Source organism: Vespa velutina, chromosome 11 (assembly GCF_912470025.1).
Source record: "Vespa velutina chromosome 11, iVesVel2.1, whole genome shotgun sequence".
Classification (NCBI taxonomy): domain Eukaryota; kingdom Metazoa; phylum Arthropoda; class Insecta; order Hymenoptera; family Vespidae; genus Vespa; species Vespa velutina.
Window position 1 is genome coordinate 3,545,509 of NC_062198.1, and position 15,000 is coordinate 3,560,508.

At 27.7% G+C, this 15,000-nt stretch overlaps 2 protein-coding genes and 1 long non-coding RNA gene across 4 annotated transcripts; 2 read left to right on the forward strand and 1 right to left on the reverse strand.

The window, feature by feature from the left end:
• The first annotated feature begins 5,333 nt into the window (after nucleotides 1–5,333).
• On the forward strand, nucleotides 5,334–9,452 carry LOC124952791 (TBC1 domain family member 15). The gene is made up of 9 exons (XM_047503186.1): nucleotides 5,334–5,787; nucleotides 6,430–6,522; nucleotides 6,635–7,136; nucleotides 7,220–7,396; nucleotides 7,493–7,587; nucleotides 7,664–7,862; nucleotides 7,938–8,152; nucleotides 8,245–8,559; nucleotides 8,634–9,452. Exons 1-9 carry the CDS (start codon nucleotides 5,761–5,763, stop codon nucleotides 8,925–8,927), a joined length of 1,917 nt encoding a protein of 638 aa, XP_047359142.1. The 5' UTR covers nucleotides 5,334–5,760; the 3' UTR covers nucleotides 8,928–9,452.
• Nucleotides 5,342–10,410, reverse strand: LOC124952793. 2 transcript variants are annotated; one of them, XR_007102001.1, is made up of 5 exons: nucleotides 10,183–10,410; nucleotides 7,778–7,867; nucleotides 6,663–7,692; nucleotides 6,392–6,504; nucleotides 5,342–6,206 (listed from the first exon to the last, which is right to left on the reverse strand). It is a non-coding gene; the product is annotated as an uncharacterized LOC124952793 (long non-coding RNA). The 2 variants fall into 2 exon arrangements; XR_007102002.1 differs by having other exon boundaries at nucleotides 7,499–7,692; nucleotides 10,183–10,404.
• Nucleotides 10,411–10,423: 13 nt separating this feature from the next.
• LOC124952792 (gem-associated protein 8-like) lies at nucleotides 10,424–11,684 on the forward strand. Its single transcript, XM_047503187.1, has 2 exons — nucleotides 10,424–10,842; nucleotides 11,092–11,684. The coding sequence occupies exons 1-2, from the start codon at nucleotides 10,619–10,621 to the stop codon at nucleotides 11,588–11,590; spliced, it is 723 nt and encodes a 240-aa protein (XP_047359143.1). The 5' UTR covers nucleotides 10,424–10,618; the 3' UTR covers nucleotides 11,591–11,684.
• The last annotated feature ends 3,316 nt before the right edge of the window (nucleotides 11,685–15,000 follow it).

Below are 15,000 nucleotides of genomic sequence, written 5' to 3' on the forward strand. Positions count from 1 at the left end.
ATATATATACTCCATTTTACGTGAGCAAGGAGTACGCATCGCATCAATGTAGATAGAAATAAAAGAATACAAATGTATGCATGTACCTGCATGTAAGTATACATCAACGTGTACATATATGAGCTTTGCTATACACGCGACATAACACAGCCCTTTTTCTTTCACGCAGGACATAACCTTTGTCTGCCGTCAAAGCATATCGATTGCAAGCCGTATCCCATGGAAAACCTTTGCACCCGTCGACATCACAACTACGACGTCACCTGAAAGTACAAATTTTAAATTAATCCAACGCACTGTCAGAACTGTTTGTTCGTTTAATTTAAAAAGGTATCTTTTTAATGTTAAATTATTCTGATTGTGTCAACGACGACTCGAGAATATTGCTGAAAAAAAGAAAATTATTATTATTATTATTATTATTATTATTATTATTATTATTATTATTATTATTACCTGTAACTTATTGTCCTATTAATTCTAGAAACGCAACAAACGCATATACGTATTATTATTAAATAAAATAAATAAAATTAATTTAATAAATAAATCTTATTGACATTGATAAGTCTATCTGTGTTTTCTTTATTGTTTAAAACAATGTGTTTTTATGAACCATCAAGAAAAATTAATCGGTGAATCTTCTTTTGTTCATCAAGATATCGATTTCTCATTCTCTCTTTAGTATGATCTGCCTAATGCTTATGACGTAGGTAGATCGCTGTTTTACTCTCTAGCGATGAATATTTATCAGTTCCACTTGACGACAGAAATCCCGAGAAACACTCGATGTCATTACTCGAATCCATTGAAAGTCATCGCATATGATCCTCACGAGTCCATGATTTAAATTTGTCAAATGAAAGAGCTAGAATGGTATAACGAGTTTGTCATGTCCTTTAAAATATATCTTTTGTCCTTTTAGACGACGAAACCTTTTCGATGAAACCACAACAAATGTGTGACAAATTATCCTGAAAGGCAGAAAAGAATTATAATCATCGTCAAAATAAATTATTAATAAATAAAAAAAAAATATATATATATATATATAAAATTTCACTTAATACAACTTATACAAAAAACTTAATATAACTTTAACATAAAGTTATATTTAATATAACTTTTATATTAACAAAAGTATTTTGTTAATATAACTTTAATATAAAGTTATATTTAATATAACTTTTAACAAATACCGACTTTAAGCATTTTTGATCTTTTTTTATCAAATTTTTTCTTTTTTTCTTTTTTTTCCAAATTTTCTGAAATATATTATTGAAGATCGTTATAATATAAATATATAATCATTTAGATTGAATCAATTATGATAAAAGAAATAAAAAGAATTGTATAGCATTTTATACAATGCATCGTCATTTTATTCGTTAATCGTTCGTGTTATTCGATGGAAAGAAAAAAGAAAAGAAAAAAAGAAAGAAAAAAAAAAAAAGAAAAAAGAAAATAGAAGATAAACATATGACAGAAAACGCTGACTATTCCTTTTACGAAGAAGTGTGTATAGTTATATTAAAGATAAAAGTCGGTGCATCTCGGATTCCTTTTTTCATCTAGTGCATGTTTCCGTCCGGTTTTCTACTTTGCACTCGGATATTTTGTACTTGACCGTCGCAGTGCGGCCGCACCGAACTCACTGCGTTTAGATCGATTTTATGATTACATTATTATTCTTTAAACAGATGTTTCGATTTGTTAACAATAATAATTAGAAACAAAGATATTTTCTTTGTATATTTTTATAATGTATATATATATATATATATATACATAAAATTTATGAAGAAAAGAAACAGTCACCATTGAAAATGCCGCAATGATCAATAAAAATGATCGTGTTAAGTCAGCATATTTTTATTCATACGTAATGGGCTGCCCCGTAATGTCTGTCTATTTTTGACTATATGTTCGTCTTTCTAAACATCGACGATAGAAATGTCTACATAAATATAATGGCCAAGTAAAAATAAATACAGCACACATGTATCGTATTGTTTGGGTTTCTCGGCATAACGGTATTATTTTAGAATAAATATACATACACACGCATACACACACACACATAAATAAATAAATATATATATATATATATATATATATATATATAATATGTACGTATTTAAACTTTTTAATATACATTTACCTATTTAATATAAATTATTATATATTAATTACATAATAAATGAATTTGAATTAATTATATGTATTGTAAATGAGGTCATTTATTGTATAAAAATTACTAAGTAACATACTTTTACGGTAAATATTTTTATAAACTCGACTCTGTATATATGAAGATGAGAACAAAACGTGTCCTCTTTTTTCAGCTTACTCTACGTTATGATTTAACATGTATGATGTATATTAAACGTATTTGTGTGCATGTATATATATATATATAAAATATACTATACATATAAAAGTTTTCCAAATAATAAATTCGATTAAATTATCAAGCAATGCGTGAATGATAAACGCGCTCATCGTTTTTGTATTTATATTAATATTAATAACAAATTGAAACAAAGTCTAACGATTGAGATTTAGATTTAATGTTAATCATTCAAATGATTCTAGAATGATTCAAAGTTAAAACAAAGACAAAGACAAAACCATACGAGTATAAAATAACGTGGTACGTGTTCATGGTTGAACACGTGATCGATGTCCAAATAACAAACAATCGATACCATTTGTTATGAGGTAAGGGTTTAACTTGTTTAAACGCTCGATATAATCTATCGATTTTTGGTGTGAAAGTAATAGCGACAGCTCGTAGAGTAGTTTAATTTTTACTTTGACGCAAAACAATGGAAATTTATATTTGAAATCATGCGGATACGTTTCAACAAAGTCAACTAGGATTCTTTCTATGCGTTTCTCCAATCTTCCATATGTGACTTAAGTCGAATTAGGACGCATCTAAATTCCTTTCTTTGTTTTCCACATATCTTCTGGATATGGAGATACTTTTTTGAGCCCGAAGGTCATTGAGAAAATATATACATATAAGGACGTTCTATGTGAATTTATTATATATATATATGTGTGTGTGTGTGTGTGTATATAGAAAGAACCAATAGTTGCTAGATGATTTTATTAAATCAATTACTCTTTTTCCGAAACTTTTCAAACTAAATTTTTTTCTTCAGATATATAACGTGAACTATATAACCCTATATAACGTGAACATTCACAAAAGCTTTCATACAACGTTAAAAAATTTAAGCAATCTTTCGCAATAAGTCGCTTGCCTCGTCACTTGCTTTACACTTACATGGCCTCGCAACTTTAAATATATGTATAATGACAAAGTTCATCTCTTAAATTCGATTATATCTTATTAACAAAGTCTTTGAACAATAAATATTCTCAATGAATCGTCGATTGCTAGATCATTGACCTTGCAAGAGAATTAGCCTTGCAAGTGATCGTCCCTTTAAATCGCTTTTTATAATACGTAAGGACTTATAACAGTTTATACTTTAATATCCTAATAATTTTATCATCGTCATTATTATCATTATTATCATCATTATTATTATCAGGAATATCATTATCAGGAATTAGTATAGTAGTACTATTGAAATTTTTCCATAAAAAATATCCATCGAACGATGATTAAACAAATACGTACAAGTTCATATTTGCAATTTTCCTATCTATTACAAAATAGATATATATATATTATTGGTAAGGAAAAAAGAAAAAAATGCCTGATAGATAAGATAGCGCAAAACAGGAGTAAATATTACGCTTGCGGAAACAATTCTTTAGTACAGATGTACTCGAGGTAACACACCCGCTAACTGTCTGGTGAAAGTACAAACATGTGGATTGTCATTAAAATCAAGGCGAACGTATAGAATTCTTTTTTCTTTTTTCTCTTATATCCTCCCTTTCCCTTTATTTATTTTATTTATTTAATTTATTTATTTAATTATTTATTTATTTACTTATTTCCTTTTTGTCTCTTTCTTTTTTTTTCCTTTTTCTTTTTTTTTTTTTTTTGTAATTACATTGCCTTTAAAAAAAAAAGCTATCCTCTACAATATTTATCATCATATATTTCTTGTCAAGTGACTCCTCGTCGATGAGTTGGACTTTATCCTCATTGATTACGCGTGTATGTACTTACTTTATCGAGTTATAGTGGCGTATCATATGAAAGATATTACATGAAATATACCTTTTTTTTGTTTTCTTTTCCGTTTCTTCCTGTACGGCATGCACAGGAAATTATTATAAAATGAGTAATTGTTTGCCAGTATCGTTTTAACGAATAAATTGATGCTTTCATATGGTGAAATTACCTGGAAGAATTTAACCAATCAGTTCGATGAACTTCCTTCCGTATATTTTTGTAATCTCGTCGAGCGATAAATTTCTAGTAACAAGAAATAATGAATTCGTTTGAAGCTCTATCATGAAAATGAATCACTATTAATCGATAGTACAAAAAAAAAAAAACAAAAAGAAAAAAATAATTAAAAATGTATAAGTATAAACGCTATAGATATTTCAACATTTAAAATTTAATTAACAATGATCATTATAGAAATGCTTTGTTCGATTGAAACAGTCGACTTTAAAGTAGTTTATCATTTTCAACGTAAGATGGCAATAGCTATGTTTTCTATTTTGTAGGTTAATATATTTACAAATATATATTATATATATATATATATATATATATATATATATATATATATATATATGCACTACGTAATATAAATAAGTAAAGAATAATAAGTTTGCTAAGTAATGAATGGCGATAAATTACAAGCGATATATATATATATATGTGTGTGTGTGTGTGTGTGTATATATATATTTGATGTTAATATAAAATTTCATGGGTTTTTTATTCGATGACAAACATTCGGTTCAAAGGCTAAAAATGACTAATGTTCGATTACAAAATATTCATTTGAAAATTGAACGATGAATAAGAAGTTATATATATATATATATATATATATATATATATATATATATATATATATATATCACATTTACATATATGCATCTACATACATAAGCATTTGCACATGTATCGTACAAAGGTGTGATCAAAACGATAGGGAGAATCACAAAGAGCTCACCTTGATCGGTACATGTAAAAAAGATGCTATAATAAAATCTAATAAAAATTTCTATGATATTAAATAATAAATATCTTTAGAAGATATATATGTGTAATCTAATTTAAAAAAAAAAAAAAAAAAAAAAAAAAACAAAAAAAAAACAAAAAAAGAAAGAAAAAAGGAAAAAGAAAAAAGAAAAAAGAAAAAGAAAAACAACAACAACATTAGTATTTCTACTTCTACGAATATATCCTTTTATTATCCTATTATCTTATATTATCAATTATTATCATATATAATATGTCAAATTGATTGGTTCATAGATACACAGAGTGGTAACAAGCGGTACCACTGCTATTTGCTAAGCGTTGAATTCTTCGTTTAAGAAGTTTTCCGTCATCCTTTTGATCATATATATATATTCTAAGGACGTTCTATGTGAATTTATTACGTCGTCAAAATGAACGAACTATTAGCAAACGTTGAAATTAGTAAGACAGATCAACGTTGCATGGCTGTCTTGATTGTCGTCGAATGATCAGGACGTTAAATTTATATTGTAAGGGACTTGGTATCGTAGCTCGTGGTAGGGATGTGTTGAAATTAGATCAACTTGTCAGTGTTTCATACGAACGATTGTGCGTGTACTTTTGAGATGTTCGAACCGACGGAGCAGGGAATGGTGAGAAAATAATATTCATGAATTTTCAACCATCATCTTTTCAACACACGCTCTCATATCAACGTCATATAAACTGCATGAAATTCAGGCAGCACGTCTAATTCGAGAATGACGTACATCGAACATTACCCGCCCACATGTTTCCCCTATCAAATGTCAACAACAATGTATTATAGACAAAAAACGTATACGAACGGATCATGAGACTTGATATTTTTGTTAATGTTTCATTTAAGTTCAATTATTTTTATACGTTTCGAATATTCGATCAAAACATTTTTATCCTATGCTTCATATTTTAATACTGTAAACACTGCTTATAGGTTAGCTCACTTTTTTTTCCATGTAGTTAAGTGTACGCAAACGATTACGTTTTTTGATCAGCAATATGAACAGCAGACTGATTAGAAATGAAGCATCTGAAAATAAATATACTCGATCATATAGCTTTTTTCTTTTTTTAAATAGAATATCAAATACAATGATCTTTATAGATCTTCATGTGCCCATAAGAATTTATTACATTAGTATATTTTAATTACTATGACTCATGTATATATTGAAAGTAATGTAAAAAAAATAGCTTATATAAGATTAATCTCACTTTTTTCCTTCATTATCGAAGTGCTGCTTTCTTTCTAGGATCTCTGCATCTACGCAGGGGTTGTACTTCGTAGATCTAATAGCAAAGAAGATGAAGTTCACAGCTCTGGCACTCTGAACATTGTAGAATATGTAAGAAAAGAATAATCTATTATTATCAATTTATATGCATGTGCATAAAATGTATATAATATAAATTTTGTTTTAATATGCAAGAGTTTATATGTTATCTTTTATGCGTTAGAGTTTTGGAAAGTGCATAGAATGGAAACCTGTAGAAGATTCAGTCGTGTTAGAGAATCAGGATCAAGATCCGGAATGGTCTTTAGTAGATACCCATACAAGAAGAACTCGTACATCTTCCGATGGTCCAGATTCTCTTGGACGTTCGAGAATCGTTAGAATATTATTCTCTGACTTAAAGTCATTTCGTGTAAATCATGGAGGACAGCAGCTTATATTTATACAAAGGGATGGTACCACCTATGTTGCCTTCTTCCAATTGTCGAAAGCTGAAACTTTTACTAATTCTTTAAAGAATTTTATTAACTTTAGAAGATCACCGAAAGACAAAAATTTGTATCATGTATTGGATGAGGTTGAAACTGTTTTAAACAAATCATTCGCAGAATTGAATTTATTTCAAGAAAATACTTCGGATTATGTATGGAAATTTATGAAGAATTTACACAACCGTCCATATGAGACTACGCTAGAAGCATTTAGCAAATTAGCGGACATTTGGTGTAAGTAAAATACATCAAAATTCATACTTATTGTATAAATATTTCAATAAAATATAACATATAAATCTAATTATATATTTCAGTATATAAAGAACCAGCAAGAAGACCGGTTGAAGAAGCAGTAGCAGATTTGTTTAACTCTTCCTTTACGATTGATGTCCATCATCCACCAGTATCTGTTGGATCAGGGGATGAGTATGAAGTAATAGGAGAAACGGATATAGGTTTATCATTACCATCGAGACCTCCTTGTCCAAGAGGTATGTTACTTGACTTATATATATATATATATATATATAAATTTGATACAAAAAAAGATTTACAAAGAAATGTATTAATAAAATTGAAAATATTAGGCTCACCTTTAACACAAGAACAATGGGACAAAAGTAAGGATTCAGAAGGAAGAATTGTTGATTCAGATGCCGTTAAAGAAATCATATTTCGTGGGGTCTGTATATTTTATCCACTTCAAATATTCTTCTTTATGATGATGTCAGCTGCAATAATATTTTCTAAACTCTTAGGGTATATCTCCGTCCTTACGTTATGAGGTCTGGAAGTTTTTATTAAATTATTATCCATGGAATTCAAGTCACATTGAAAGATTGGAAATAAGAAAAAAGAAGGCTGATGAATACTTCAATATGAAACTTCAATGGCGATCCATGACACCATCACAAGAAAATCGTTTTGCAGATTTTCGTGATAGGAAAAGCTTGATAGGTAATCTAAAATGAGATATTAATCTTAAATGATATTTTGCCAACAATATATTAATTTGATTTAAATGATTTATAGAGAAAGATGTGAACAGAACAGATAGGACACATCCTTATTATTCAGGCGACAATAATCATTTAGAATTATTATACGACATACTCATGACATATGTTATGTACAATTTTGATTTAGGGTATGTTCAAGGTATGAGCGATCTGCTCAGTCCTATTTTATGTTTGATGGATAGTGAATCAGATGCATTTTGGTGTTTTGTTGGTTTTATGGATAAAGTGGTAAATTATTAATTATCTATTATTATGATGAATTATTGAAAATTTAATTTTTATAGTTTTATTTATTTTTTTTTTCCCCTTTTTAAATATAGAGTACAAATTTTGAAATGGATCAAACTGGAATGAAAGCACAGCTATGTCATTTATATACTCTATTAAATACTACTGATCGACAATTAGCACACTATTTAAATCAACATGATTCTGGGAATATGTTTTTCTGTTTTCGTTGGTTATTAGTATTGTTCAAAAGAGAATTTAATTCAATCGATATAATGAAACTGTGGGAGATTTTATGGACTGGCTTACCATGCCCCAATTTTCATTTATTGATATGTGTGGCTATATTAGATACAGAAAAAAATGTATTGATGGAAAATAATTTTGGCTTTACGGAAATACTCAAAGTAAGTAATAGTAATAATGTTTTTAATAAACAATTTAAACAATGAGCTAATAACAATCGTTTCTCTTTTTATAGCATATAAATGATCTTTCTTTACACATTGAACTACCATGGACACTTTCTAAAGCAGAAGGTATTTTCCATCAATTAATGGCAGTAGAAGACAAACTGTCTGACAATGTGCGTGTTATTATTGGTCTAGAACCTCGAAAACGAATAGATGGAAGTGATATAGAAGATGATGAACCTTCTAGTTCTTGTGCTAGAACAAGATTGTGCTCAAGACGAAACAGTTCAGAAAGTGGAAATATCAAGTTTGGTAGTAATGAAGTGTCTTTTGAAAGAGGTCTGAATTTGTCATATCTATGAGATCAGGATTGGTCTTTTGTCACAATTTTGTGATCATAAAGATCTATATAAAAAAAGAAAAAAAAAAAAAAAAAGAAAAAAAAGAAAAGAACTCTAGGCTGCTAATATCGTGCACAGAAGAATTCTTATATTATCATTTCTCTCTCTCTCTCTCTCTCTCTCTCTCTCTCTCTCTCTCTCTCTCTCTCTCTATCTTTCTTTTTATTTTTTTTTTCTTTTTTTTTTTCTAAACATGTCACGATCTCGTGTTCAGCTTTCAACGAAATTAGATTGCACACAAAAAGCGAAGCTTTGATGTAAAATAAAAAAAAATAATGCGAGTGTTTATCTCCGATCGTTTATCATTGGTATATCCTATTTGTGAGAAAAATGAGAAAAAGTAAAAAAAGAAAAAAAAAAAGAAAAAAAAAAAGAAAAAAAAAGAAAGAAAAAAAAAAAAAGAAAGATCATTTCTTCTCAAATTTTCAATTTTGTCATAAGTGTAAATGTAAAAGGTTTATATAATATTTGCAAGAAACAGCAAAACTAAATATTAGTAGCGTTGAATTTTGAGATATTTATAATATATTTGCTGTATTTATAAGAAATTTATTAATACTTGAAACTATTATCTTAATGGAAGATATAAAAAGTTATTCAAGTTGATACCGATTGGCTCATTTCTACCAAACTTTGCATGAATTTTAAATATCGAAAAGGGAGCAATGATATTAAACTCTTATCTTGTAACAGCGCACTGTGTGGAACCTTCTTCTTCTTTTTTTTTCTTTTTTTTTTTTTTTTTTTCTTTTTGGATTAAAATGACATGTTTTCTTAGATTTGTATAAAGTGTCACAAAAGCGCTGTATATTTCTAATAAAATCACCTATTTAATCTTACAAATTGTTTTCATTTGATCTGTCCCTTTTATTCCCTTTTTATTCTTTAATTTAACATTCTCATTGATATTACATTCTCATTTTAAAACTGTTAAAATTTATATTCTAATTTAATAAATTTATAATTATTACAGATAATAATAATTATTTATAATAATAATTATATATAGATAATAATTATTATTTATAATAATAATAATTATAAATAATAATTAGAAAAGTACGAATGGAAGAATTTATGATCTTGATTTAATTATTGAAAAATAAAATAAAATGTTTAATGAATTTTTTCAAATAATAATTTCTGATAGATAAAACTATTTTTTACATAATTATAATTTAATAAATAATTATAAATCGAAAAATATAATACGTACGTAAGAGAAAATATTTGTTTGAAAAAGTCGACGATAGATCGTTAAAGTAGAACGAAACGAAACAAAATGCTTTAACGAATGTTGTTAATGATTCGTAACCTTATTTACATATATAGAAAATAATTTTTCGAAAAGATAATATATTAAACGATAGTAAGAAAAAAAAAAAAAGAACATTTGAATATTATCTGAATCTTTTGAATAATACAAACGTAAAACATCTACATAATTTTTGTATTTAATGCACGATGGCGTTTCAACGATTTTCTCTTAAAAAAAAAAAAAAAAAAGAAAAAAAAAAAAGAGAAAAGAAAGAAAAAAAAGAGAGAAAGAAGAAAAAAGAAGAAAAATGAAGTAAATTCTATATAAACAATGAGATTTTTTATGTTGGCATAAAATATAACTGACGTTTAAGGTCTTCGATTTGTCACGAGGTATGGAATTTCTTTCTGTAAAAAAAAATAGAAATCGAAAGAAGAAACGTAATGTGAGAAAGCGTCGACGCGAACGTATCAAATTGGAGGTTAAATCAATCAAAAGTCAACGATTGTTAAAAGAATTGGTTAATGTATCTTTTTCCGAAGAAAAAATAATAACTGAGACGATGCAAGCCGATGCATTTTGGAAAAATTATGCGGTTGCTCAAGAGTGGCAAAAAAGGTAAATCATTATTTTTGCAAACAAGTTAAATTTTTTTTTTTTTTTTTTGTCTTTTATTTTATCTTGTATCTATTTATTTAATGATTCATTTTTATTTACCGCACATATTACTATACATATTATTATGATTTTATTTATAATAAAATCATAAAATTTATAGTATTTATATTATAGCATAGTCATCCATTTCAATTTGTTTTTTATTTTCTATTTTGTAAGGAGAAAATATTATAATATTTTTATTCACAGGCACAGCGTAATATGGTGGAGATCACGTTGTCTGGCTTTGGAACATGAGAATGAACTATTACGAAATAAAATTAGATCTTTAATTGGACAAAATAATCAACAGACTGACAATAGAAAGACTTATAAGCGACAACAGAATAATCATAAGAAAGATAATAATTTTCAAGATAATGAAAAAAGGAAGGAGCCTAAAGATGATCAGGATTTGGAATTTCATGTAGATGAGGATATGATGACCTTCTTAGAACAAAGCATACGTCATAAAATGGAGTTGAAACAAAAACGTGAACAGGAATTAGCTGCTAGCAAAAAGGAGAGTATAGTTTCTATGGAAGGTGGAGCAGCTTGGGCTCTTACTAGAAGTAAAGAAGCAAAATTATTGTATGGCGATGCAAGTCCCACGATATTGGCTATGGAAACTGCTTTACAGGCAACAATAGAAAGACACAAAGATAAATCAAAACCTCAATATTGGCCAAATATACCTTTAAGGCTATAAACTATTTAATTTTTTTTTAAATTGTTTTAATGAATATAACATGAATTTTTCTAATAAAAAAAAAAAAAAAGAAATATAAAATCAATTTCATTATCATTATTTAAATTTTAATTTCTATCGTTATTGTTATAATCTTTTATATATTATATTTTATACATTATGTATTATCGTTATAATACATAATTGCAAGTAATGTTGAGCTAATAACTATTTGAATACGTTTTGAGGAATAGTATTTCTCTATTGTGCATTTTTAATTTATATTTTGTTAATATTTATTACTGAAATCATAAACACTACAAATAAAAAGCCTTAAGGCTGTTCGCTATGTCTCTGATTTTATAATAGTTTATGGCATCAATGAGAACATACGTAATTCTTAATCGATTTTAATGAACAATGTCTCATTTTAAAGACGTAGGTTTAATCTAGGACATATCTTTTTCTAATTATTGAAAAAGTTTTATTTTCTTTCAAAAAAAAATCAAGCTAAAGAATAATATTTTTCGAGAACGATTTATCTATAAATAAAAAGCTTTTTGAAAAATTCAGAAAAGATATGTCTTAGACAAAATCTTCGTCTATAAAGTGAGATCTTGTGCATTAAAATTGGTCAAGAAATATGTTTGTTCTCGTTGTTTTGGTAAATGCTGTTTTTGATATTTTTCGCCATAGAAAAAGTTTTATACTGTGGCGCCACTTGAAATTTGCGACAAAAGAGAAGAAGCTCGCGTAGTCCATTACTGATTTTCACATACACACTTGAATGGTTACGTTATGTGCGTGAATTAATGATTGTCTGCTTGTTTTGAAAAGATAAGAAGATAAAAACATAAAAAGATTTGGCGTCGATTTGTTGCCACAGGTTCAGAGATCATCGAGAGATAGACTTATCATCGATTTTTACACGGAAAATACGAAAAGGTAAGAAGAATACTCGTACGCATAGACACGGATGTTCGCGGGCCAATTGAAAATCTTACTAAAGATTTCGTTTTATTTGCTCAAAAAAATTTCATTAGATTACCTCGCGAATGTAAATTTCAGAATAGAGTCACCCGTTAGACTGTAGATCTTCAGATACAGCAACCTCTACATGATGAGATCTAAAAGTCGATATTATTTGCGATATATTAAAATCTAATTTTAAATCACGCAATGCAAATATTCCCGAGCGTATAGTTACATATTTTAATATATTTTCAAAATTTCATCAATTTAATTCTGATTTAATACTAAAGTATTAAAACTTTACATTGTCAATAATATTTCTAGAAGCAAATAGATAAGATATAGTTAAATTCGAAGATAATTTCTTTAAATTTGCAAATTTATATTATCAAAGTTTATACATCCCGACAAAATAGTCGCATGATGATGACAGTTGTCCCGGTTTGTATTCGTAGTTCATATTTTGTCCATACCTGTCGCTGAAGTCATACACGCTTTGAACAAAAGATAGTGAATGAATAGCCGGCTTAATCTACTCTCTCAATTTAACACAGTTGGCAAAATAGCTGTCTACTCTTACCGATATATTAATTCAGTCGGTAAAATCGCATCTTATTATTATCGATAAATTGAAACTTAATCGGTAAAGTAGAGACCTATTATAATCAACTGATTTTGATTGGTCCGTAAATATTGTTCTGCTATTATTAACAAATATTTTATTGGCTGATAAAACAGCGCTCTACTATTACTATCTTTCTTTTTTTGTTTGATAATATAAAATTTTTTTTTTTTTTTTTTTTTTTTTTTTTTATATTAAATCGTTTTATTATTACTAAATATATCAAAATTTTATTTTATTTTATTTTATTTTATTATCATCTATTCAGATTTTATTTTTTTGATCGAGCTGATAATAATTGTTGCGTTTAACATCAATTTCCGTTATTCAAATAATTATATTTACTCTTATCGTTTAATAAATCTTATATCTGTAATGAATTTCATTATAGGTAGATCTTAAGTTTGAATTATTGAGATTTTAACTGTTTTAGCAATAAATAAACTTTTTTTTCAATAATTTAATTTAATAACAACACGGTATGTTTTATTCTATCGTAGATTACATTAATAAATTTGCTTTAGTTATCGAAGATTGTAATTCAAATGACGTATAATTGATATAATTTCAATTATCAGTTATCAATAATTTTCCATTATTTAATATTATATTATAATTATGGAGAGAGAGAGAGAGGGAGAGAGAGAGAGAGAGAGAGAGAGAGAGAGAGAGAGAGAGAGAGAGAGAGAGAGAGAGAGAGGAAGAGGTAGAGGGAGAGGGAGAGGGATAAAAATTATTCAAGAAGCTATATGAATTATAGACACATATTGAGTACTTTACTATTGTCTATTCAAGTTTGTAACGTTATTATAAACACAGCCATGTGATTCGCGTTTATTAAATGGCATTAGGAGCGCGAGAAGTTCGGGGTTACAGGTCTAAAGTTAAAAGCAATTGTCCTGGAGGCTACCAAGAGTCGCTTAAGAACATTATAAAGAGGTAGGAGGTAGGAGGCCGTGGTCTCTTCTGTGAAAGAGAGTAAAGGACTCGTAATCGTCGTGATAGAAGTAAGAAAGATAGAAAGAGCAAGAGAGGAGTTCCGAACGATCATGCCAGAGGCATTATCGAGATTCTATGCGGGTTTCTCTCTCCATAAATGACACCTAACGCATGAAATATACCGCGAGAAGCAATTAATGGCTAATGCGAACGGCCACGCCATAACATTTCTATATTATTATTACTCGCGTTTGAAACAATCGATTTACGTTGCATCGAAGAGCTTGAAAAATCATTGTGAAGATCCTTTTTTTTTGACCGATCGATCTTTTTTCTCTTTACGAATTCTTCGAAATAATATTGGACTTTTTAACTTCAGCAAAGAATCAAATATAAAATATTAATTCGTTAAGTTATTCTATTTAGTAATAAGTTAGAGAAATAGCATATTTCTTTTTTTTTTTATCCTCTACTGTCTACAAATTGTAAGATAATATATTTGATTGAAAAGAGTAAATTGTAGATATTTAAAAGAGTCGATCGAATAGATAAAATTAATAGGATAAAATAGTAGATATTAAAAGATAATTAATCGAATAATTATATTGATTTATTTATCTAAATCAAATACGATCAAATAGATTGACTTTATAATAATTTTCTTGGCTATACGATGATAGGATTAATCGATTATTCGAAAATTTATGAATCTAAATAGAAATAGAATTCGTTTGATTTTGAAAAGTAATAACTTTTCGAGATATATGTATACGATAGAGGATTGATCGAGGTCTCTCCAAGGGAAGACACGTTCTGCTAGTAGATATATCGTGCATAGATTAGACCAAAGAAAAGAAAAGGAAAATAAAGAGGGTAGAGAGAACGTAAAGAAGAGCCT